We start from the raw sequence: 27,269 nt of genomic DNA on the forward strand, positions 1-27,269 counted from the left end.
CCCCTGGCCTCCGCAAAACTCCTTTTGCACCGACTTATAGCCCCATGGGCCTGACCCCTTAGCCAAACCATATCATCTAATATATGAATATTTACCTCCGGACCATTCCAGAGCTCCCCGTCATGTCCGTGAGCTCATCTGGGACTCCGAACAACATTCGGTCACCAACATACATAACTCATAGTACTATATCGTCAACGAACGTTAAGCGTGCGGACCCTACGGGTTCGAGAACTATGTAGACATGACCGAGACACCTCTCTGGTCAATAACCAATAGCGGGACCTGGATGCCCATATCGGCTCCTACATATTCTATGAAGATCTTTATCAGTCAGACTGCATAACAACATATGTTGTTCCCTTTGTCATCGGTATGTTACTTGCCCGAGATTCGATCGTTGGTATCTCAATACCTAGTTTAATCTCGTTACCGGCAAGTCTCTTTACTAGTTCCGTAATACATCATCCCGCAACTAACTCATTAGTTGCAATGCTTGCAAGGCTTATAGTGATGTGCATTAACGAGTGGGCCCAGAGATACCTCTCCGACAATCGGAGTGACAAATTCTAATCTCGAAATATGCCAACCCAACAAGTACCTTCGGAGACACCTGTAGAGCACCTTTATAATCACCCAGTTACGTTGTGACATTTGGAGGCACACAAAGTGTTTCTCCGGTAAATGGGAGTTGCATAATCTCATAGTCATAGGAACATGTATAAGTCATGAAGAAAGGAATAGCAACAAACTAAACGATTAAGTGCTATGCTAACGGAATGGGTCTAGTCAATCGCATCATTCTCCTAATGATGTGATCCCGTTAATCAAATGATAACTCATGTCTATGGTTAGGAAACATAACCATCTTTGATCAACGAGCTAGTCAAGTAGAGGCATACTAGTGACACTCTGTTTGTCTATGTATTCACACATGTATTATGTTTTCGGTTAATACAATTCTAGCATGAATAATAAACATTTATCATGATATAAGGAAATAAATAATAACTTTATTATTTCCTCTAGGGAATATTTCCTTCACTTATGTAGGTACAACCACGTGAAGAGATGTGGGCTCGACACACGTCCGAGTCCGTGACAGCCCACGATCCGACTTCTCAGATCGTGGCCCAGCTGTCAGAAACTCTTCGTTAGTGACTGGCAAAAATAAGTGCGTAGGTGTGAGCTCGGCTCGGCTCATTCCCACAACCTGCAGCGCGACGAGGCATGGCGGCGGAGGAGGAGTGCGCGAGGGCCTCTTCTATTCTCAAGCTCCAATAACAAGGTGGTTAATCACCTGCAGAGGCAGAGAGCAGCTCCAAGTCGACCCTTGTGGTCAGCAAGCCCCTGCAGAAAGGTTTCCTTTCAGTTACAATCAATCAATGAATAGTTGACAAGAAAAAGAAGCCATATTATAGGCTTTGATTTAAGTTTCAAGGTGCACCTATGTTTCCAAAGAGTAGAGACCATAAAAGTATTCTTTTTTATGGATTACAAAGAGCTGACAGTGTGTACAGTCCACCATATACTCTTGGATCACATTTTAATGTCATAAATATGATATTTGAAATATTTCAATATGATCAGGTAGAGAAGATGTAGGATTTGCTCCTCCATGGATAACCATATATATATACCACATTGTTCGGAGGTTATTTTCTCTCCTTTCCATGGGCCCCTCGATATCCAAACTTAACCAAATCCCACACTGACATCCAGCACTCAAACATGGCATTCTGTCTTGTAGCTTCTCCCAGCGCCATGTTGAGCTGGCAGCCCAGCTGGGGGTACTGTTGGCCCGTCCGTTGCCATTTCAGGGCGAACGAGGAGTAGCGGGTTCACGCGGTACTTATACGAGCGAGGAGGAGCTGAGAGAGATCAAAGCTTTTTCTTTGGCGGTGGCATTATGGTCATAAATAAGTTCAACTCCAGAATCCTGTATACATGGAGCTGGGTTTCCCTAGCTTCAGAAAATTGCACTATAGCCTAAGATGCCATCGTGGATTTTAGCATCCTTGAGTTGAGGCGTTCGGGCTGGTTTCTCGCTGAGAATTTGTGAAGCTCGAGTTTGAGGACATCAGAACAAGCCATATGTCACAAAATTTAAGGATTTCGACACCTAAAATTTATCCAGAAGCAATACATGCATAAGCAGTTAACCACATACAAAAGTTATCTCCAATTTCTATGAGGGCCAAATCCATGCCATAAACACAAAAAGATAAAACAATTTTCAGATACTCTATAGGTGAAGTATTAAAATTTGAGTAAATGGATAAAAACTATACAGAAAAGTATGACATGGATATGTGACTATACAGACAAATAGGACAAAGACAAGGGTCCAATATATGGATGAAGATCCATGGGGTCAAACGACTCAAACAACAATGAACATATTTTAGGTTACACTAATTCAACAAGGTCTACAACAAGCTAATTTAGCAAGGTCTACAACAACAAACTCTACTCATTAACCACACACATGCAGATCCATGGGGTCAAACGACTCAAACAACAATTTGTGAAAATGAAATGAGATCCAAGAGGTCAGAGGAAGACGAAGCAATCCATGGGATGACGCTGGCTCCGGTCGCACGCGTTCATATTATCAGCCAACACGGCCTATAAAGGGTGCGGCGCGAAGCTTCGATTCCTTATTGGTGTCATTGGACATGTCTAAGTCAAGATTACTAAGGCATTGATAGAGATGGAGAAAGTCATGGCAGTTGCGGTTGGATGTTGAAGCTTTGGTGGAAGGGTTGTTGGGGAACATAGTAATTTCAAAATTTTCCTACCCACACGCAAGATCATGGTGATGCATAGCAACGAGAGAGGAGAGTGTTGTCCACGTACTCTCGTAGACCGAAAGCGGAAGCGTTAGCACAACGCAGTTGATGTAGTCCTACGTCTTCATGATCCGACCGATCCACGTACCGAACGCACGGCAACTCCGAGTTCAGCACACGTTCACCTCGATGACGTCCCGCGAACTCCAATCCAGTAGAGCTTCACGGGAGAGTTCTGTCAGCACGACGGCGTGGTGACAATGATGATGTTCTACCGTCGCAGGGCTTCGCCTAAGCACCGCTACGATATGATCAAGGTGGATTATGGTGGAAGGGGGCACCGCACACGGCTAAGAGATCTAGAGATCAATTGTTGTGTCTTTGGGGTGCCCCCTGCCCCCGTATATAAAGGAGTGGAGGAGGGGAGGGCCGGCCCTCTCTAGGGCGCGCCCTAGGGGAGTCCTACTCCCACCGGGAGTAGGATTCCCCCTTTCCTAGTAGAACTAGGAGCCCTTCCAAGTAGCAGGAGTAGGAGGGAAGGGAAGGGAAGGGAAAAGGAGAAGGAAGGAAGGGGGCGCCCCCCCTCCCTAGTCCAATTCGGACTAGCCCATGGGGAGGGGTGTGGCCACCCTATGAGGCCTTTCTCTCCTTTCCCGTATGGTCAATTAAGGTCCAATACGAATTCTCGTAACTCCCCGGTACTCCTGAAAATACCCGAATCACTCGCAACCTTTCCGATGTCCGAATATAGTCGTCCAATATATCGATCTTTACGTCTTGACCATTTCGAGACTCCTTGTCATGTCCGCGATCTCATCCGGGATTCCGAACTCCCTCGGTACATCAAAACACATAAACTCATAATATAATCGTCATCGAACTTTAAGCGTGCGGACCCTACGGGTTCGAGAACTATGTAGACATGACCGAGACACGTCTTTGGTCAATAACCAATAGCGGAACCTGGATGCTCATATTGGCTGCTACATATTCTATGAATATCTTTATCGGTCAAACCGCATAACAACATACGTTGTTCCCTTTGTCATCGGTATTTTACTTGCCTGAGGTTCGATCGTCGGTATCGCAATACCTAGTTCAATATCGTTACCGGCAAGTCTATTTACTCGTTCCGTAATACATCATCCCGCAACTAACTCATTAGTTGCAATGCTTGCAAGGCTTAAGTGATGTGCATTACCGAGAGGGCCCAGAGATACTTCTCTCACAATCGGAGTGACAAATCCTAATCTCGAAATACGCCAACCCAGCAAGTACCTTCGGAGACACCTGTAGAGCACCTTTATAATCACCCAGTTACGTTGTGACGTTTGGTGGCACACAAAGTGTTCCTCCGGTAAACGGGAGTTGCATAATCTCATAGTCATTGGAACATGTATAAGTCATGAAGAAAGCAATAGCAACAAACTAAACGATCAAGTGCTAAGCTAACGGAATGGGTCAAGTCAATCACATCATTCGCCTAATGATGTGATCCCATTAATCAAATGACAACTCATGTCTATGGTTAGGAAACATAACCATCTTTGATCAACGAGCTAGTCAAGTAGAGGCATACTAGTGACACTCTGTTTGTCTATGTATTCACACATGTATTATGTTTCCGGTTAATACAATTCTAGCATGAATAATAAACATTTATCATGATAATAAATAATAACTTTATTATTGCCTCTAGGGCATATTTCCTTCAGTCTCCCACTTGCACTAGAGTTAATAATCTAGTTCACATCGCCATGTGTTTTAATACCAATAGTTCACATCACCATGTGATTAACACCCATAGTTCACATCGACATGTGACCAACACCCAAAGGGTTTACTAGAGTCAATAATCTAGTTCACATCGCTATGTGATTAACACCCAAAGAGTACTAAGGTGTGATCATGTTTTGCTTGTGAGAGAAGTTTAGTCAACGGGTCTGCCACATTCAGATCCGTATGTATTTTGCAAATTTCTATGTCAACAATGCTCTGCACGGAGCTACTCTAGCTAATTGCTCCCACTTTCAATATGTATCCAGATTGAGACTTTGAGTCATCTGGATCAGTGTCAAAACTTGCATCGACGTAACCCTTTATGACGAACCTTTTGTCACCTCCATAATCGAGAAACATATCCTTATTCCACTAAGGATAATTTTGACCAATGTCCAGTGATCTACTCCTAGATCACTATTGTACTCCCTTGCCAAACACAGGGCAGGGTATACAATAGGTCTGGTACACAACATGGCATACTTTATAGAACCTATGGCTGAGGCATAGGGAATGACTTTCATTCTCTCTCTATCTTCTACCGTGGTCGGGTTTTGAGTCTTACTCAGTTTCACACCTTGTAACACAGGCAAGAACTCTTTCTTTGACTGTTCCATTTTGAACTATTTCAAAATCTTGTCAAGGTATGTACTCATTGAAAAAACTTATCAAGCGTCTTGATCTATCTCTATAGATCTTGATGCTCAATATGTAAGCAGCTTCACCGAGGTCTTTCTTTGAAAAACTCCTTTCAAACATTCCTTTATGCTTTGCAGAATAATTCTATATTATCTCCGATCAACAATATGTCATTCACATATACTTATCAGAAATTCTGTAGTGCTCCCACTCACTTTCTTGTAAATACAGGCTTCACCGCTAGTCTGTATAAAACTATATGCATTGATCAACTTATCAAAGCGTATATTCCAACTCCGAGATGCTTGCACCAGTCCATAGATGGATCGCTAGAGCTTGCATATTTTGTTAGTACCTTTAGGATTGAGAAAACCTTCTGGTTGCATCATATACAACTCTTCTTTAATAAATCCATTAAAGAATGCAGTTTTGTTTATCCATTTGCCAGGCTTCATAAAACGCGGCAATTGCTAACATGATTCAGATAGACTTAAGCATAGATATGAGTGAGAAACTCTCATCGTAGTCAACACCTTGAACTTGTCGAAAACCTTTTTGCGACAACTCTAGCTTTGTAGATAGTAACACTACTATCAGTGTCCGTCTTCCTCTTGAAGATCCATTTAATCTCAATGGCTTGCCGATCATTGGGCAAGTCAATCAAAGTCCACACTTTGTTCTCATACATGGATCCCATCTCAGATTTTATGGCCTCAAGCCATTTCGCAGAATCTTGGCTCATCATCACTTCCTCATAGTTCATAGGCTCATCATGGTCAAGTAACATGACCTCCAGAACATGATTACCGTACCACTCTGGTGCGGATCTCACTCTGGTTTACCTACAAGGTTCGGTAGTCACTTGATCTGAAGTTTACATGATCATCATCATTAGCTTCCTCACTAATTGGTGTAGTAGTCACAGGAACAGATTTCTGTGATGAACTACTTTCCAATAAGGGAGCAGGTATAGTTACCTCATCAAGTTCTACTTTCCTCCCACTAACTTCTTTCGAGAGAAACTCCTTCTCTAGAAAGGATCCATTCTCAGCAATGAATATCTTGCCTTAGGATCTGTGATGGAAGGTGTACCCAACATTTTCTATTGGGTATCCTATGAAGATGCACTACTCCGATTTGGGTTTGAGCTTATCAGGTTGAAACTTTTTCACATAAGCATTGCAACCTCAAACTTTAAGAAACGACAGCTTAGGTTTCTTGCCAAACCATAGTTCATACGGTGTCGTCTCAACGGATTTAGATGGTGCCCTTTTTAATGTGAATGTAGCTGTCTCTAATGCACAACCCCAAAACGATAGTGGTAAATCGGTAAGAGACATCATAGAACGCACCATATCTAATAAAGTACGGTTACGATATTCGGACACACCATTACACTGTAATGGTGTTCCAGGTGGCGTGAGTAGTGAAACTTTTTCACATTGTTTTAACTGAAGGCCAAACTCGTAACTCAAATATTTTACTTCTGCGATCATATCGTAGATACTTTTATTTTTGTTACAATGATTCTCCACTTCACTCTGAAATTCTTTGAACTTTTCAAATGTTTCAGATTTGTGTTTCATCAAGTAGATATACTCATATCTGCTCAAATCATCTGTGAAGATTAGAAAATAATGATACCTGCCGCGAGCCTCAATATTCATCGAACCATATACATCAGTATGCATGATTTCCAACAAATCTGTTGCTCGGTCCATTGTTCCGTAGAAGGGAGTCTTAGTTATCTTGCCCATGAGGCATGGTTCACAAGCATCAACTGATTCATAATCAAGTGATTCCAAAAGCCCATCAGCATGGATTTTCTTCATGCGCTTTACACCAATATAACCTAACTGGCAGTGCCACAAATAAGTTACACTATCATTATTAACTTTGCATCTTTTGACTTCAATATTATAAAAATGTGTATCACCACGATCGAGATCCAACAAACCATTTTCATTGGGTGTATGACCATAGAAGGTTTTATTCATGTAAACAGAACAACAATTATTCTCTAACTTACATGAATAACCGTATTGCAATAAACATGATCAAATCATATTCATGCTCAACGCAAACATCAAATAACACTTATTTAGGTTCAACACTAATCCCGAAAGTATAGGGAGTGTGCGATGATGATCATATCAATCTTGGAACTACTTCCAACACACATCGTCACTTCACCCTTAACTAGTCTCTGTTCATTCTGCAACTCCCGTCTCGAGTTACTACTCTTAGCAACTGAACCAGTATCAAATACCGAGGGGTTGCTACGAACACTAGTAATATACACATCAATAATCTGTATATCAAATATACCTTTGTTCACTTTGCCATCCTTCTTATCCGCCAATTACTTGGGGTAGTTCCGCTTCCAGTGACCAGTCCCTTTGCAGTAGAAGCACTAAGTTTCAGGCTTACGTCCAGACTTGGGTTTTTTCACTTGAGCAGCAACTTGCTTGCTATTCTTCTTGAAGTTCCCCTTTCTTCCCTTTGTCCCTTTACTTGAAACTAGTGATTTTGTTTACCATCAACACTTGATGCTTTTCTTGATTTCTACCTTCGTCAATTTCAGCATCACGAAGAGCTTGGGAATCATTTTCGTTATCCCTTGTATATTATAGTTCATCACGAAGTTCTACTAACTTGGTGATGGTGACTAGAGAATTCTGTCAATCATTATTTTATCTGGAAGATTAACTCCCACTTGATTCAAGCGATTGTAGTATCCAGACAATATGAACACATGCTCACTGCTTGAGCTATTCTCCTCCATCTTTTAGCTATAGAACTTGTTGGAGACTTCATATCTCTCAACTTGGGTATTTGCTTGAAATATTAACTTCAACTCCTGTCCATATGATCCATGACGTTCAAAACGTCTTTGTAATCCCGATTCTAAGCTGTTAAGCATGGTGCACTAAACTATCAAGTAGTCGTCATATTGAGCTAGCCAAACGTTCATGACGTCTGCATTTGCTCCTGCAATAGGTCTGTCACCTAGCGGTGCATTAAGGACATAATTCTTCTGTGCAGCAATGAGGATAAACCTCAGATCACGGATCCAATCCGCATCATTGCTACTAACATCTTTCAACTTAGTTTTCTCTAGGAAAATATCAAAAATAAAACATGGGAGCTTAACGCGAGCTATTGATCTACAACATAGATATGCTAATACTACCAGGACTAAGTTCATGATAAATTTAAGTTCAATTAATCATATTACTTAAGAACTCCCACTTAGAAAGACATCCCTCTAATCTTCTAAGTGATCACGTGATCCAAATCAACTAAACCATAACCGATCATCACGTGAAATGGAGTAGTTTTCAATGGTGAACATCACTATGTTGATCATATCTACTATATGATTCACGCTCGACCTTTCGGTCTCAGCGTTCTGAGGCCATATCGGCATATGCTAGGCTCGTCAAGTTTAACCTGAGTATTCTGCGTGTGCAAAAACTGGCTTGCACCCGTTGTAGATGGACGCAGAGCTTATCACACCCGATCATCACGTGGTGTCTGGGCATGACGAACTTTGGCAACGGTGCATACTCAGGGAGAACACTTTTATCTTGAAATTTAGTGAGAGATCATCTTATAATGCTACCGTCAATCAAAGCAAGATAAGATGCATAAAAGATAAACATCACATGCAATCAATATAAGTGATATGATATGGCCATCATCATCTTGTGCTTGTGATCTCCATCTCCGAAGTACCTTCATGATCACCATCGTCACCGGCGCGACACCTTGATCTCCATCGTAGTATCGTTGTCGTCTCGCCAATCTTATGCTTCCAAGACTATCGCTACCGCTTAGTGATAAAGTAAAGCATTACAGGGCGATTGCATTGCATACAATAAAGCGACAACCATATGGCTCCTGCCAGTTGCCGATAACTTGGTTACAAAACATGATCATCTCATACAATAAAATTTAGCATCATGTCTTGACCATATCACATCACAACATGCCCTGCAAAAACAAGTTAGACGTCCTATACTTTGTTGTTGCAAGTTTTACGTGGCTGCTACGGGCTTAGCAAAAACCGTTCTTACCTACGCATCAAAACCACAACGATAGTTTGTCAAGTTGATGATGTTTTAACCTTCACAAGGACCGGGCGTAGCCACACTTGGTTCAACTAAAGTTGGAGAAACTGACACCCGCCAGCCACCTGTGTGCAAAGCACGTCGGTAGAATCAGTCTCGCGTAAGCGTACGCGTAATGTCTGTCCGGGCCACTTCATCCAACAATACCGCCGAACCAAAATATGACATGCTGGTAAGCAGTATGACTTATATCACCCACAACTCACTTGTGTTCTACTCGTGCATATAACATCAACGCATAAAACCTAGGCTCGGATACCACTGTTGGGGAACGTAGTAATTTCAAAATTTTCCTACGCACACGCAAGATCATGGTGATGCATAGCAATGAGAGAGGAGAGTGTTGTCCACGTACCCTCGTAGACCGAAAGCGGAAGCGTTAGCACAACGCGGTTGATGTAGTCGTACGTCTTCACGATCCGACCGATCCAAGTACCGAACGCACGGCACCTCCGAGTTCAGCACACGTTCAGCTCGATGACGTCCCGCGAACTCCAATCCAGTAGAGCTTCATGGGAGAGTTCCTTTAGCACGACGGCATGGTGATGATGATGATGTTCTACCGTTGCAGGGCTTCGCCTAAGCACCGCTACGATATGATCGAGGTGGATTATGGTGGAAGGGGGCACCGCACACGGCTAAGAGATCTAGAGATCAATTGTTGTGTCTTTGGGGTGCCCCTTGCCCCCGTATATAAAGGAGTGGAGGAGAGGAGGGCCGGCCCTCTCTATGGCGTACCCTAGGGGAGTCCTACTCCCACCGGGAGTAGGATTCCCCCTTTCCTAGAACTAGGAGCCCTTCCAAGTAGTAGGAGTAGGAGGGAAGGAAAGGGAAGGGAAAAGGAGAAGGAAGGATGGGGGCGCCCCCCTCCCTAGTCCAATTCGGACCAGCCCATGGGGAGGGGTGCGGCCACCCTTTGAGGCCTTTCTCTCCTTTCCCGTATGGCCCATTAAGGCCCAATACGAATTCCCGTAACTCCCCGGTACTCCCGAAAATACCCGAATCACTCGGAACCTTTCCCATGTCCGAATATAGTCGTCCAATATATCGATCTTTACGTATCGACCATTTTGAGACTCCTCGTCATGTCCCCGATCTCATCCGGGAGTCCGAACTCCTTCGGTACATCAAAACACATAAACTCATAATATAACCGTCATCGAACTTTAAGCGTGCGGACCCTACGGGTTCGAGAACTATGTAGACATGACCGAGACACGTCTCCGGTCAATAACCAATAGCAAAACCTGGATGCTCATATTGGCTCCTACATATTCTACGAAGATCTTTATCGGTCAAACCGCATAACAACATACGTGGTTCCCTTTGTCATCGGTATTTTACTTGCCCGAGATTCGATCGTCGGTATCGCAATACCTAGTTCAATCTCGTTACCGGCAAGTCTCTTTACTCGTTCCGTAATACATCATCCCGCAACTAACTCATTAGTTGCAATGCTTGCAAGGCTTAAGTGATGTGCATTACCGAGAGGGCCCAGGGATACCTCTCCGACGATCGGAGTGACAAATCCTAATCTCGAAATACGCCAACCCAATAGGTACCTTCGGAGACACCTGTAGAGCACCTTTATAATCACCCAGTTACGTTGTGACGTTTGGTGGCACACAAAGTGTTCCTCCGGTAAACGGGAGTTGCATAATCTCATAGTCATAGGAACATGTATAAGTCATGAAGAAAGGAATAGCAACAAACTAAACGATCAAGTGCTATGCTAACAGAATGGGTCAAGTCAATCACATCATTCTCCTAATGATGTGATCCCGTTAATCAAATGACAACTCATGTCTATGGTTAGGAAACATAACCATCTTTGATCAACGATCTTGTCAAGTAGAGGCATACTAGTGACACTCTGTTTGTCTATGTATTCACATATGTATTATGTTTCCGGTTAATACAATTCTAGCATGAATAATAAACATTTATCATGATATAAGGAAATAAATAATAACTTTATTATTGCCTCTAGGGCATATATCCTTCAAGGGTATTTTGAAAGCGATGAAGACTGTGTGCCAGGTGTTTGGTGACTTGCAACAGCGGCATCGGCAAGCGGGGGCGGCAGCACTGGAGGACTGCATTTTCAGTGGTGCTCCTCGAGTACCGAGTCCCGATTCCCAGGGTGAAAACCCAAGGTCCGGCTTTTATTGGTTGTACCTGGCAATGGCCTTGTTGAAGGAATTGTTTTCGGATGAAATATAAGGTTGTCTTCAAAAATCGTATACCTTCTATATTTGTCATATGTTTACCTGGCGTTACTAATTAGCCGCCGGGCCTAGACCTCCTTACTAGAAAATCTGGACAATGCCGGCCCTAGGCCTCCTTTCTAGAACAATTACATTTCTGTTCCAAATATACATAACATAAATTTATCGATTATTGAGCCCTCTATGAAATATGAGACTCATTTGGCTCAGGATAGTTTACTAAGTGTGGTATGCGAGAAACTTCTCGTACATGTTTTTATATGTCCCCTTTCATTTGTTTATATCTAACTATAAATTAGAAAATGACAGGTTGGATATTTTTGGATCTATATGTTTGAAAGAGGAACTCTCCCAAGATATTTAAATAAACACACATCTATAGACACACACACACACACATTTCATGAGAGTATCACAAATTAATCTGTGAAACCATGTGATTCTACGTTTTGCTTAGTTTCTAAAGTGTATGGGAGTAGTGTGTGAATACTTGTAATGTGAAATTCATTAAAAAGAAATAAACTAATGTAATTTTGAGTGTGTGCACAACTTCAAGTGAGACATTACAAATGCATCATGACAACGCTATTATAAGTATTTAACAACATTAATCATCATATTTAATTTATGAAAAGAATATTAAATTTCATTTCTGATTGATAAAGATGAGTTATAAATAAGTATAAAAGTTTAATATAAATATAATCCAGTTGAAAATATATTCTATTGTAACACCCACGATGCGGCTATATCTCCCACGTGTCGGAGCACGACTTAGAGGCATAACAAGATATGATAGTAATGATATCCCAACAATAATCATGTTCCAACAAGGAACAAACTCCATCTTCACCTGCAACTAGCAACACTATAAGAGGGGCTGAGCAAAGTGGTACATAGCCAAACAACGGTTTGCTAGGACAAGGTGGGTTAGAGGCTTGACATGGCAATATGGGAGGCATGATATAGCAAGTGGTAGGTTTTGCGGCATAGCAAAAGAACGAGAAACTAGCAAGCAAAGATAGAAGTGATTTCGAGGGTATGGTCATCTTGCCTGCAAATGTCTCCGAATTGATGAAAGCTTGATCCTCATAAGCGTACTCAATGGGCTCCTCGATCACGTACTCGTATCCCGGCTCTACCCAAGGCAAGAACATAAGCAAAGGAAACAACAATCAACCACGGTGCAATGCGCAAGCAACATGATGCAAAACATGGCATGATATGCGGGATGTGATATGCAATGCATATGCATGTTCCGGAAGGAAAAGATTGAACCAGGCCTCAACTTGGCAAACCAAGAGTGCCGCTGGAAAGATGAGTTGATTTCGGTTGAAATCGATATAAAGATCACCGGAAACGGATGCACTGTTTGCAAATGGCAAGCAAAACAATAATGGCACAAATCTGTGATTAACAGCACGATGTCATCTAGAATGCAACAAGAAACTAAGCTACTGCACTTCAACATAGCAACAAAGCACATGGCAGGGATCTACTCAAGATGCTTGACAAAAGATGAACACCGAGTTATGGCTAAATCACACAAGGGCAGGTTCAAACAAGCATGACAAAAGTGTAAAAGATATCAGCATCACAGACTTACTGAAAATACTAACATGTCAAGAATTAACATTAGGAAGCAATGTTTAGAGCAAGCTAACATCATGATACAGGAACAGGACATAGCAAACGAAGGCATGGCATGAATCTACTCAAAGCATATAACAAAAGTCCCTTACTGACCATAAGCCAAAATGGCACAGAAAATATGATGGCACCCATGTAAACATAGCAAGTTTCGTTAACAGATTCAGACTTAGCAGAAAACAGAGCATGGCATAATCAGAATTATGAAGGCATGTTTGCGAGCTCGATGCACTCAACACAAGGCATTTCATGACAAGCTAAGCATACTACCAGCAAGAAGACAATTTCATGAAGCTAACCAAAGCAAGAGCAAGCTCATAGCATGCATGGATCAACTACAACAACCTTGGCAAAATTGATTGACAAGTAAACAATCTGCCAGGAACATTTTATAGCAAAAGTAGAGCAAGATTGAGTCATACTAGGGCACTCCATAAATGCAAATAGGGACATGGATGGATGAGCACAACCATATGTCCAAATCATCCTTACTGAACATACTCAAAAGAAGCATGGATCTCTCTCTAGCAACATGAATACATGGCATAAAAATAACAGCAGAGAAATGACTTAGTGAAATTCTATGTTTCTGAAATCAGCAATATTACGAGAGCTACTTTGCATGCATGTGCTAGTCACCAAATTGATCAAAAAAATACATGGCATACACCCCTGTAAAGATGGCATGGCATAGCCCAAAACACATGTAGAGCTCATGCCCATATACAGAACACAATAAATGTAGCAAAAATGACAAATGCTCATACTCTGCTAAGAAAAAGGAACTAACATTTTATAGCACTCTTGCATCAACTATTTGGGCATCAAGATGGACTCAAACAAGCATAGCACAATGGAAAAAAATGAAGAGCACATCGAGATGAACATTTCGATATATCATGCATGCAAAATGGAGCTACGGATGAGAAGTTATGATGCGATGAACATGGCCTAAAAAACACAGATCTAGGGACTTAGAGAAAAATCAACCTCCGGGAAACTGGATGACGTTGTGCGGGATGGACGGATCCGGGCGCGAGATGAGGCGTGTTTGGTTGGTGGAGCGGGTGGATCTCGTCCACCCGACGGGATCTGGCGCGGGACGGGCTCCAGCGAGGTCGGCGCGGACTCCGGTGACAAGGGGCGGCGGCGGAGGCGGCGCCCGATGACGCGGGGGGCGGCGCAGCTGGCGCGGGCGGCGGCGCGGGGCGGAGCAAGGTTGGGCGGCGGCGGCCGAACGGCGAGGCAGTGCGGCGGGCGGGGAAAGCCGGCGGCGAGGCGCGGCATGGAGCCGGGTGGTGGAGAGCGGGCCCGGCGCGGCTCGGTTCTGCCTCGGGCGGGCCGGATCTGGGCCCCGGGTGGCTGACGCGGTGGGAGGCGGCTGGAGAGGCGCGGGGCGCCACGTGGCGGCGGATGAGTGGGTGCGGGAGGTGGCGAAGCTGAGGTGGCGCGAACCCATTGGTCGGGGCGACGTGTCCGGCGGACATGTCCGGCGTGGATGGACATGTCCGGTGGCGCGAGGAGGAAGAAGACTAGGGTTAGACCGCGAATTTGGACGGAGAATGCCTTTTTATAGGTAGGAGGAGGTAGGACTGTCCAAATGTAGTGCGGTTTTCGACACGCGATCATGATCGAACGGCCGAGAGTATGGATGGGGTTTGGATGGGTTATTGGCCACTTTGGAGGGGTGTTGGGCTGCAACACAAACGAGGCCTTTACGGTTCCTCGGTTAACCGTTGGAGTATCAAATGGACTTCAAATGGCACAAAACTTGACAGGCGGTCTACCGGTGGTGCACCAAGGCCGCTTGGCAAATCTCGGTCCATTCCGAGAAAGTTTAACACCCGCTCACGAAAAGAAACAAAAGGGGGCGCCGGAGGACATAGGAGTGTCGGATTGCAAAATGGACAATGGAAAAAAAGCTCGGATGCATGAGATGAACACGTATGCAAATGCGATGCACATGATGACATGATATGATATGCATGACAATAACAAAATGCAAAACGAAGACAAAACCCAACCACGAAGGGAATCTCCTATCGCAACTCCGGAAAAAGCAAGAGTTGGAGTACAAATATGGAAAGTTGTATCCGGGGCGTTACAAGATTCTTTCAGTGCAAGATAATAAATGTACCGATGAACAAGATTATTTATACACATCCTTTAACTAGTTCTGTCGATAATGTTGTTGATAGTTTAAAAATCATGTATTTACTTATATGACTATCCTTATTATGACTCCGTATTTGTGTTGGTTTTAATAGCTGCAGACCTGTTATTTCTTTTTCTTTTCTTTTCATGACATCATGTATTATGTATGTACTAAGGTTCAGAAAATAGCTCTTCATGCACTCAGACATGCCACTGATTACATCAGTATGATGAGTAGGCGAGAGGTTCAGAAGCAGGAGAATCAAAGTGGATGAAAGTAGAGGGAGGAACTGTTATGTATTACCTCCGTTCCAAGTTAGGTGTGTTAGATTTGGGTAGAGGGAGTAGTTGGGCATTGCCGGGCCGTGTGGTAGTTTATTTTGTCGGTGAGTGTGCATGATACATTGTTAATGTCATGTCTCATTGTTCCATCTAAGGTAGTGCTGTCGATGGATGCCAGCATCTCTTTGTTGTACGCACTTGAAATCCATTTGCACATGGAGGAAGGGGGAAAACTAAATCAGTAGCTTTTGGAGGATGAATTAGCATGCACTCTCTACATTGTTATTTGCAGCAGTGCTTCCTAGTACTTGCATGTCATCCAAACATAGCTGCTCCCTAAATATCACTAAATCTGATCTTTTTAGAGAGAGATTGCAGTATGAATAACACTAAATATCACTAATTACCATTGAATTTGTATTCAAAAGAAGTTTTCAATTATATAATCTTTGTGACACGAATCGGGACTAAATGTGCCAGTGGGCCCCCAGCCTGACACAAGCCAGCCACAATAATTGGAACCATCTGAAAATTTATTTTGGACAAATCAATGCATGTTTTATTCGATTTGGATATATTTCAATTTCAATAATAGTACACATAGCTTTGTGGCTCAAATTTTAGCGTGAACACCAGTCTAGCCTAATGATGTGATCCTTAAATCCATTTTATTTGACCCAGGTTAAAGTCATATCTACGCGTTTTTATATAATTTCCAAGAACAGGCATAAAGTTGAAGCAAAAGCAAAATAATGTCGAGCTGGGTTTTCATCATCTACATGAAGTATGAGAGAACTGCTGCCTACCACTCCATTACATGAATGAGCTTGTTAAATATGGGCTTCTCAGTATTTTATAAGAATAGTTTTAAACCAATAAAAAATAAACGAACAAAATAATTTAGCTCATCCTTGAAATTTCCCAACTTCTTGTCCATATTTTCTCCATGGTTGCAAAGAAACTCACAAGCCCAGCACAATGCTCCCACCATAGCTCACATGGCCGGATCGCCACCACCACTCTGCGCCGCTGCGAGGCACGGCCGCCGGAGGACAGCACCGCCCCACAGCTCGCACCGCCCACACCTTAGACAACCCTAAATAGTGGCCTTCACCGACGGCCACGCCGCACCAAGGCACACCACCACACCAGACCCCGCCAGTGCCCGCAGCCCCCGGAGGCGGCCGGCCCGCGCCGCCACAGCCCATGTCGCCCGCGGAGCGGCGGCCGGAGGAGACGCCCCACCCTAGATCGGATCTGGCCGGCCCTCACCACCACCCCGAGCACACCTCACCGCCGCAGCACACCGCCAGCCGTCCCACACCACAAGCACAACCTACCACGCCACCAAGTAAACCCAGCCACCGACGAGCTGCTCGGATGCTGCGCCGTCCGGTCTAGCAACACGCCTCCATGCAGGGATCCCGGCCCGCGCCGAACTCCACAGCGCCAGGGAGATATAAGCCCTGCCACCGCCGGTACCTGCCTGGCTTAGCCTACCGGCGCAGAGGGGATGGAGGGGAGGAGGAGGCGTAGAGGCCGCCACGGGCGGGTGCGTCCACCTCGGTCGCTCGCGTGAGCGACACGAGGGGAAGGGGGTGTTTGTTCTGTTGAATCTCTCATATATTCATGTGTACAGTGTAGGTTTTGCTATTCCTCTGGCAACCGGGAAATTTTATGTGTCAGTTGATTCATGTGTACGTGTTGCGTCGAGCCGAAGACGGGCACGTCGCGCCGGCAAGGTACCACCTAGAGTACGTGAAGCCGGCAATGAGCCCACAATGTGGCTGTGACATCGCCAGACAAAGGTTAGTAAAAAGCTTCACTATCCAGGTGCTATAGCGGGGCTACGCGCGGCAGTGCCTGCTAGGCTTGGGTGGCGGCAGATGGAGGTTCCAACTTAGTTTTTCTAAAACACCAATACCTATTTCTACAGAAGGGACGCTTGTAAGCGTCTATCTTCTATAAATAAACACCGGTGCTTAAAGAACCACCGATTTATTTCTCTAAGTATCTTCTTTAAGCGTCTTGCATTGTACAAGGTCTAAGGCTCCGAAGATGTATGCTAGCTGAGCTTAATAATGCGTATTCAAACCCTAAAGGTGTGCACTGTTTTTACAATATATGCCGGTAAATATTTGATCAAAATTCTAACTCTCACGTCATCAACTTGTTATATAATCCGAGTGAATCGTACAGACATTAAAATGACACAACGTGACTACATGGCTACATGCCAGTAGTAGCAGGGAGATAGAAGGCTGCGTAAGGATAAACGGTCTTCAGCTCAGCAGTCTCGTGCACCTTGGTCACCTCCATGGATTTAACACATAGCATGAATATGCCGATCATGGTCCACAGAAACAGGGCATCGCCCTCCTCTGCGACCCCGATGATCTTCACCCGTGGCATAGAAGTAAAACGAGGATCTGTTTTGGGGGACGGCGCCGTAAGCAGACCAGGGAGAATCTCTCTCAGGTCAACTGTCTTGCGCAGCATCCAAGTCTCAGCGTCCAGCTCCAGCGCCCACAGCTTCAGCTCGCAGCCCATAACTCCGGCTAGGCCGAGCACGCCGCCATCAACCTTGAGGAGACGCTCGTTACCGCGTGTTGGTCGCTGCAACGTGGCCAGGCTCCGTTCGTCCGTGTCAAAGGCAAGGATGCCACGGTCGGTGAGCGGCTGGTACAAGATGTTGCCGACAATGATGCAAGGCTCCGAACGGACTTGCCATGCCAGCGGCAGCTCCGCCGGCGTGCTCCACTGGTTGCTGAGCGAGGAGAAGACACTGGCGATCATGCAGTTCGTCTGCGAGTTCTTGAACACGACGGCCACGCGGAAGGGACTGGCATGGCACCCCATGCCTTGGCCTTTGCCCTCTTCGCCTGTGGCGCAGTCGCAGAGCAGCGCGGCACCGACCTGATTGTTGTCGTCGGGCGCCTCCTCCATGCCAAGTGCTTTCGCTCGAACGAGATGGCGCTCGCCGGTCATAGGGTGCCAGACTAGGAACCGATGATCCCACCCGTCGCTAAGGAGGACGCGGCCGTGGCGGCAGTCCACGATCTGCCAGTCAGTCCTCCGATCACCGAATCCAAGGGCGAAGCTTGCTGGGTTGCCGGCGTGCACGAACCTGTGCGGGAGTTCGTCTGAGTTGTGGAAGAAGCCTAGCGTGGCCGGAGGCCCGCGGTGCTTGCGGTGTAGCTCGCGGAGGAAATCAGGGTCGTTCACGTAGAGCTCGTCCTGGGCAGCCTGCCGGACGAGCTCCACCTGGAGATCCTCAACCGCCTCCCGCCGCTTCCGCATCTACTATATCTAAATAGAAGCTCCCCATTATATGATTTTCCTGCCCTTACAATCAGCCACGTCATCTGAAATTCATTCAACCGTTTGATTGACCACGTGTGGCCAGATTTGCATTCAACCTCCAGACCTCCAGTACTCCATCCCCTTGGACGGGGCTTGCCTGCTCCCGTTCGGTACTCCCATCCCCGCACACCATTTTCTATCCAACGGTTGCCACATATCCTCCTCCTGACGTTCCTTTTTTCAGCTAAAGAAAAAGAAAATAGATCTCGTATTTCCGTGTCCACTGTATCTCTTCTTTCCCCGCACGTATCTGCTTCTCTTCCTCACTCCCTTCAACATCAGAGACGACACGGGATCGAGTCCGGAGGGCGGAGGCAGAGATGTACGAGCAACCCCGTCTTCTCAATCGATCTCCTCCCGTGCGACCGTGTCGTCCGCTTCTCTTCTCTTCCTGTGGCCGCCCCGTCTCCTTTTCCTTTCGTCGCCTGAGTCGTGGCCCAGACCGGGAGGTTGCCTAGCAAGTGGGACGTCGGCGTTGAGAAACTTCAGTCCGCTGGTTCGTCAGCACCGGCGCGGTGGCGCAACCCACGTCCAAACGCCGGGCCTCTCCCGCCGCAAGACCACCTCCGCCGAGAGGAAGCCGTCGGACTCGTCCGTGCCGTTGTGCGCGTGCCTACAAGGCGCCACGCTGCTACTCTACCTCGGCCTCGACCTCCCCGAGGCGTCGCCATCGTATGATGCCATTTAATTGCTCTCCAGACAAGTTGAAAAATCAAGATAGCCCTCAAGTTATCTCAGTTGCAATCTCATCCAATATTGTGATTTGTAGTAGTACATAGAGTGTTAAACAACCTATATGAAGTATGAACCAAGCTGCGGTTAGGCTTACTTTGCATCAGGAAAAATTACTGAACCAAACCCCTTACTAAAATCATTCGGAATTGTATCCTCATGCCGATGGGCGATGGGAAGCCTGACAACCTGTAGGTAGGGAAAAGGTAGACTTGCATATCTCAACGGTGCAATAATCAGTGTAGATGGGTGGATTAAGGACTCGCAAGTTGTCCTCAGATGTCAGATGAAAGCTTTTATAAGTACAGATATCGCTAATACCGTTCCTTTTCTAATGGCAGCGAGGTCTTGCAAGCGACGTATAACTGCAAAGCGTGCTTTAAATGGAACCTGGATTAAGCTTTTGGATATTGATGCTATCTCACAACTAGGCGATGAGCGGCATATCTCAAATCGTACTCTCAGAGCCCCAACAACTGCGTCGACCTGAATCACGCCGCGCTCCTCCATGTTGGCGTGCAGCGACAGCGATGCGCCGAAGCTGGCATGGCATCTAACTCCAGCATGGGCGAAGGTCGGCGCCGGGTCGACCTTCCGTTCGCCGTGGTCGTCCTCGTCCACCTCTTCCGCCAGCCGGTCACCACCGCCCAGCCTGACGACGTCCATGCGGCTATGCTCGATGCCGCGACCTCGTGCTACAGACAGGTGGCTGTGGCAGCCTAGTTCACTGCCGTAGTGTCGTCTCTGATGTGGAAGGAGTTAATGCATGGAAGTACCACATTTGGGGCAGCTGTAATGAGTCAGTATCACTATTCAGATTTTTTGCAAGTCAGTACCACGTTTGAGGCTAGTCGTTGCAATACGGGCTAAGCCGCGTATAACTCTGTATTGACGCTATATCTGACAACCCGACCCCACCAGTCAGTTGACCAGCCGCCGAACCGGCTCGGTCGGTCTACCTGGTCGAACCCAACTCACTCACTCCCCACAAACCCTAGCCCTCGCCCCGCTCGAGCTCTCACCCGCCGATTCGCCACCGACCGCCACGCATTCCTCCGCCGCCACCGCGCCATGGTCCACGAGGATGAGAGCAGCGACGACTACTCCAGCCTGCAGTATATGAACTCCTCCGACGACGACAGCATGTTGTACCGGGTTAGTGGTTTAGCTAGGGTTAGGGTTAGTGTTCCTGCTTTGGGGATTCGATCTTTGATTTGGGGGGGTTTGGTTCATTTTGCTACTATAGATCCCTGCCAGCATTGAAGACCAAGACTACATGGGCATTGAGACTGAAACCATTGTTCCCTGCCAGCACCATGGGCTGCCATGTGAGAGGCGTGTAGCCTTTGAGGGATTTGACACGGGCAGGAGGTTCTTAGCCTGTCCTCTGATAGTAAGATTCTGCACTTTCTATGTTCTGTTTATTAAAATGAGTTGGTAGTAGCCCCACAGTATTTTTAATTAGTAGTAGTTTGGTCCAAGTTAGATTATCTTCTTGTGATTGCCATTCTTTATCCAATTACTAGTACTGATGCACTGATGCTGGTCATTGGAGTAGGCATATGTTAATTTAATATGTGGCCAAGAGCTTAGTTTCGAGTGCACAGCATTGTTTAAGCTTTATGAGTGCTTTATAGTTGATGTACTTTTTGTTATGATTAAATAATGTGGCTATGTGATTTGGTTGCCGTGCACATGCTGTGTTGTTCTTCAGTTAGTTAGTTCTGTTGTTCTTTACTTAAGATCATATTCTTTAGTTGTAATATTTAGTGTAGTTGTGATGTTCTTTACAATCAAATCTTTTAACAAATATAGGTGCTGAATATATTGCAGGAAGGTCAGAACTGTGGCTCTGTTGAATGGGTTGACCCAGAGTGGCCTCCTACAATGCAGAATGCATTGTTGAAGCTATGGGAAATGTATCAAGATAGTAAGAGTGATAGGAGGAAGGATAACCTGGAGAGTTCACTCACTATTCACAATTTGACAGAAGAAAAAAATAAACTGGAGGCCAACTATGACAAATTAGTTGAAGATGTTCATCAACTTTTGAATGCCCAAGAGGATAGGGTGCTGGATTTTAGATATTTGCAGTCTAAGATGGAGAGTGCAGAGGAGAGGAAAGCTGAGGTGACCAACTCGGTTGTCTCAGATATGAAGACTGAGATGGAGAAGAAAGATGCAGAGATATTCAAGCTGCAAGGGAAGTATGAAGTCCTGATGAACCTGACAAAAGCCCAAGGCACTGTCATCAGGAACATGAAGTTCAACCATTTGAAAGAGAAGGAAGTGCATAGTGCAGCCATGAGGAACTTGCAGTTCCAGGTTGAAGAACTAACTAAGTCTATGGAGAAGCTCAAGCAAGAGAATCTGAAGCTGATGCAGGTTGATGAAGTCACTAAGTCTCAGGAAGAGCTCACCCAAGAGAATCTGAAGCTGAAGGATCACATTGGTGATCTGAAAAAGGGACATGACAAGCTCACTAAAGACAGGGCTCAGCTCAAGCTTCAGATTGCTGATATGTTGAAGGCAGAGGAGAAGAACAAGCAGAAGATGAAGGGGATCCAGACCATCTTGGATGAATGAACAAGATGAAGAGGCTGCTTAGCTGAAATTTTGTGAAGTAGTATCAATGGATCTGTTCTGTATGTGTGTATGGTTCTGTAAGAATCTATTAAGTATGTTGAACTCCAGTTTGAATTATGGGTCTGTTAGAAGTTATGAACTATGTTGAACTCCAGTATGTTGCTGTAAGAATCTATTATGGTTATGTTCTGTGTGGAGCTATTAGTTGGAATTATCTTGCTTTCATATATGCTTCATAGAATGGTGAAGTTAAGAAGTTTTGTCATCTTTGTTTCATGGATGTAGATAGATAGATAGATAGGTAAATAGATAGATAGAATGGAAAAGCTATATTGGGTTCCGTCGATGTTGACAACCCCTACAGTCTAAATTTTGGCTATGTTGGGTTCCGTCGACGTCGACAATCCCTAAAGACTACACTTTGGCTATTTTGGGTTCCGTCGACGTCGACAACCCCTAAAGACTAAAACTTTGGCTATGTTGGGTTCCGTCGACGTCCACAACCCCTAAAGACTATACTTTGGCTATATTGGGTTCCGTCGACGTCGACAACCCCTACAGTCTAAATTTTGGCTATGTTGGGTTCTGTCGACGTCGACAATCCCTAAAGACTACACTTTGGCTATTTTGGGTTCCGTCGACGTCGACAACCCCTAAAGACTAAAACTTTGGCTATGTTGGGTTCCGTCGACGTCGACAACCCCTAAAGACTACACTTTGGCCATATTGGGTTCCGTCGACGTCGACAACCCCTAAAGATTAAAACTTTGGCTATGTTGGGTTCCGTCGACGTCGACAACCCCTAAAGACTAAAACTTTGGCTATGTTGGGTTCCGTCGACGTCGACAACCCCTAAAGACTAAAACTTTGGCTATGTTGGGTTCTGTCGACGTCGACAACCCTAAAGACTAAAACTTTGGCTATATTGGGTTCCGTCGACGTCGACAACCCCTACAGTCTAAATTTTGGCTATGTTGGGTTCTGTCGACGTCGACAATCCCTAAAGACTACACTTTGGCTATTTTGGGTTCCGTCGACGTCGACAACCCCTAAAGACTAAAACTTTGGCTATGTTGGGTTCCGTCGACGTCGACAACCCCTAAAGACTACACTTTGGCCATATTGGGTTCCGTCGACGTCGACAACCCCTAAAGATTAAAACTTTGGCTATGTTGGGTTCCGTCGACGTCGACAACCCCTAAAGACTAAAACTTTGGCTATGTTGGGTTCCGTCGACGTCGACAACCCCTAAAGACTAAAACTTTGGCTATGTTGGGTTCTGTCGACGTCGACAACCCTAAAGACTAAAACTTTGGCTATGTTGGGTTCCGTCGACGTCGACAACCCCTAAAGACTACACTTTGGCTATATTGGGTTCCGTCAATGTGGACAACCCCTAAAGACTAAAACTTTGGCTATTTTGGGTTCCGTCAACGTCGACAACCCCTAAAGACTAAAACTTTGGCTATGTTGGGTTCCGTCGACGTCGACAACCCCTAAAGACTAAAACTTTGGCTATGTTGGGTTCCGTCGACGTCGATAACCCCTAAAGACTAAAACATTGGCTATGTTGGGTTCCGTCGACGTCGACAACCCCTAAAGACTAAAACTTTGGCTATTTTGGGTTCCGTCGACGTCGACCATCCCTAAAGACTAAAACTTTGGCTATATTGGGTTCCGTCGATGTTGACAACCCCTAAAGTCTAAAACTTTGGCTATTTTGGGTTCCGTCGACGTCGACAACCCCTAAAGACTAAATTTTGGCTATGTTGGGTTCCGTCGATGTCGACAACCCCTAAAGACTACACTTTGGCTATTTTGGGTTCCGTTGACGTCGACAACCCCTAAAGACTAAAATTTTGGCTATGTTGGGTTCTGTCGATGTCGACAACCCCTAAAGACTAAAATTTTGGCTATGTTGGGTTCCGTCGACGTCGACAACCCCTAAAGACTAAATTTTGGCTATGTTGGGTTCCGTCGACGTCGACAACCCCTAAAGAATAAAACTTTGGCTATTTTAGGTTCCGTCGATGTCGACAACCCCTAAAGACTAAAACTTTGGCTATATTGGGGCATAACTGACATAGTTTAGATTCATGAATAATAACAGATAGAGTACTCTAACAGATAGCATACATAACTTGCCCCTCATCTCTTGGGGCATCACTGATATAGTTTAGAAACATGACTCATACATAATAGAAAGAGTACTCCTCCAGAAAGCATGTCAACCCAAAATGATAACTGTTTTGAAACATAAATAATTTGCCCCCTCATATCTTGGTCATAACTGACATAGTTTAGAAACATGAGACATGACAGTTAGGTATTTCCACTTGCAGTAAAAAAGGCCATCCATCCAGTATGACTTGTAGGGCCAGTAGAAGTGGAAGCACCAGAAGTGGAAGCCCCAGCAGCAGAACTCCCAGCAGCAGCTCTTGGTGCAGAGAATGGCCTTGAATGCCTTGCAGCACCATGCCTTGCATAAGGATGTGCTCTTCCTGGTGTTGCCTGTGCTCTTGCTGGTGCTCTTGCTGGTGCAGCCTGTGCAGCCTGTGCTCTTGCTGGTGCTCTTCCTGGTGCAGCCTGTGCTCTTGCTGGTGCTGCATGTGCTTCATCAACATTCCTTGATCTTCTAGATGCCTTGCAAAAATGAAGGAAACATGAAGAGAAGGAAACATACAATAAATACAATACATATATAGTACTAGTTAACAAGGTGCTTACCACATGCTTATTTTTTTCTCAAAGCCAACTCTAGTTTCAATTGTTTGCTGTAGCTGGTATATCTATGGCCTTGAAGCCCACAGTTACTGCATGTTATAGTGGCCATTCTTGAACTCTCTTTTGGCTTTGGAACCTCAAATCTTCCCTTTATCCTCTTCTCTTTCCTTCTTCCCTTCTTCACATGAAATTTAGGTGGCTCTATGTCTGGTCCTGTTGTCTTTGTCCAATCATGTTTACCAGGAACATGATATATCATTGGTTCATATGCTGCTAGGTAAAATGGTTTTTTGAAGAATTTGCACACATAGTCCTCTGGAAACCTTTTTGCCTTGTTAATTGCTGATATTGCATGGTTGCATGGTGTGCCACTCAGGTCCCACTTTCTGCAACCACATGTATGAAGTTCCAAGTTGACAACATGTGTTTGCTGCCTACTGGTTACTTGCCATAGATTAACACCAGCTTGAATGGGTTTACAGAATCTGGCCCTTTCCTTGTCCACCTCTAACTTCTCAGCATAATGGGGTGTGATCTCCCACAGAGCTGCCTTTCCACTCTCTCTGTTCCTATGCCACCTCACCATCTGCTTATTCTTAATACCATCAATCATAGTCCTAATGGGTTTTTTCCTAAAATCAAGGATGTACTTGTTGAACACCTCAGATAGGTTGTTAACAACCAAGTCTGTCTTACAGTTTGTATCAAAAGCATGCCTAGCCCAGAATCTTGCAGGTATTCCACTCAGCCACTTCCAAGCTTCCTCACTCTCATTTTTTAGATCATTCATTGCAATGTCAAACTTGTGTTGGTTATAAGCATAACTAGCATTATCCATGCATTTCTTAAGATCTTCTCCCCTAAACCCAGCATTCTAGAAGTTTGCATACAAGTGCCTAAGGCAAAATCTTTGGTGGCAGTTTGGCAATACTTGATTAATTGCATTTAGTAGGCCCTGTTGACATAGCATATCATACTAAGCTACTGACATCATAGTATAAGGACCAAATTTGCATAAAGATAAACAAGGGGATGCATTCATACCTTCTGTCTATCAGACATGATAGTATAAGTTCCAAATTGTCCAACTTCTCCTCCTAGACATATCTTAAGTTGGTGCAGAAACCAACACCAATTTGCTGTATCCTCTTGTCCAACAATACCAAATGCCAGTGGGAAAATGTTGTTGTTGCCATCTCTACCAGTGGCAGCAAGTATTTGAGCTCCAGTGGTGAGCTTAATAAAGCAGCCATCAACACCTATATTGCATTTGTAAGATCAAATTCAGTAACTATATGAGACTATCAAACTATTCTATATATGTCATCTACAAGAATGAATACACAATTCTATATATGTCATATAAAAGCAATGAGCAAGTTCATTCACTATATAACACTACTAAACATACTTAAGCTGTACATGTCACTAACCTACTAAATAAATCACTAAAATAAAGCATATAAAACATGTCACTAACCTATGAATGGTCTGCATCCACTAAGAAAGCCCTCCCTTACTCCATTGATGCAGAAGAACATAGCATGAAACCTTGGTCCTGGATGTGGTATTTTTGTAGTAGGTTTTGGAGTTACAGTTGTAACTATAACTCTACTCCCAGGGTTTGTATCCATGATTGTTTGAGCATAGTCCCTCAGCCTTGTATACTGTTTCTTGTGCTCTCCTAAAACAGCCTCTACAGCAAGGTTTTTGGCCCTATAGGCCATGTGCTTGGGCACATCAACACCATACTTCTCATTGCAGTTGTCAATCAGAGTCAAAATACTTGTGTTTGGATCAGACCTGAACAGTGACTCATATGTCTGTGCAAGCCACTTTGCACTAACCCTTGATGTCTCTGTACTGCTAGGGCAAGTGTGCTGCAGCCTCATTTTTTTAATTGAAAATGTCTTCTCCCCTTTGATAACTGCTGCAACAATGAAGAACTGACAATGCTCTTGTTTGCAGCAAACAATTATCCTTTTGTCTGAGTTTCTATGATACCTGAAATTTCTGGCCTGTGTAATGTGCAAGCTCAATAGAGCATCTCTGAATTGTTGCTGATTTTTGAAACACATGTGCATACATAACTGTTGATGTGGTTGCTCCAGTTTTTCATTATACCATATCCTTGCTGGCCTTTTCAATGCCCTACTCTTCCTTCCTTTTGGTAGGACAAATGCTAGTGGCTCAAATTGATCATCTTC

The 27,269-nt window shown here is 44.7% G+C and overlaps 2 protein-coding genes across 2 annotated transcripts; both read right to left on the bottom strand.

The window, feature by feature from the left end:
- Positions 1-17,822: 17,822 nt before the first annotated feature.
- On the bottom strand, positions 17,823-26,954 carry LOC147981711 (uncharacterized). Its single transcript, XM_087516064.1, has 3 exons — positions 26,543-26,954; positions 26,102-26,321; positions 17,823-17,910 (listed from the first exon to the last, which is right to left on the bottom strand). Exons 1-3 carry the CDS (start codon positions 26,952-26,954, stop codon positions 17,823-17,825), a joined length of 720 nt encoding a protein of 239 aa, XP_087372190.1.
- LOC147981712 (uncharacterized) lies at positions 24,623-25,900 on the bottom strand. The gene is made up of 3 exons (XM_087545765.1): positions 25,095-25,900; positions 24,735-24,981; positions 24,623-24,628 (listed from the first exon to the last, which is right to left on the bottom strand). Exons 1-3 carry the CDS (start codon positions 25,898-25,900, stop codon positions 24,623-24,625), a joined length of 1,059 nt encoding a protein of 352 aa, XP_087401891.1.
- Positions 26,955-27,269: the final 315 nt, after the last annotated feature.

Source organism: Triticum urartu, chromosome 3A (genome assembly GCF_056163025.1).
Source record: "Triticum urartu cultivar PI428250 chromosome 3A, HENAU_Tu73, whole genome shotgun sequence".
Lineage (NCBI taxonomy): Eukaryota > Viridiplantae > Streptophyta > Magnoliopsida > Poales > Poaceae > Triticum > Triticum urartu.

What these genes read in the sequence shown, in the direction of transcription:
- LOC147981712 (XM_087545765.1), bottom strand. Translation starts at nt 25,900, where the DNA reads ATGGATAATGCTAGTTATGCTTATAACCAACACAAGTTTGACATTGCA. An exon ending in AGCAAACAATTGAAACTAGA is followed by an intron (nt 24,982 to 25,094) that starts GTTGGCTTTGAG and finishes CATTTTTGCAAG; the next exon opens with GCATCTAGAAGATCAAGGAA.
- LOC147981711 (XM_087516064.1), bottom strand. Translation starts at nt 26,954, where the DNA reads ATGAGGCTGCAGCACACTTGCCCTAGCAGTACAGAGACATCAAGGGTT. An exon ending in TGGATGCAGACCATTCATAG is followed by an intron (nt 26,322 to 26,542) that starts GTTAGTGACATG and finishes AATGCAATATAG; the next exon opens with GTGTTGATGGCTGCTTTATT. An exon ending in TCTGATAGACAGAAGGTATG is followed by an intron (nt 17,911 to 26,101) that starts AATGCATCCCCT and finishes GCAGCCTTCTAT; the next exon opens with CTCCCTGCTACTACTGGCAT.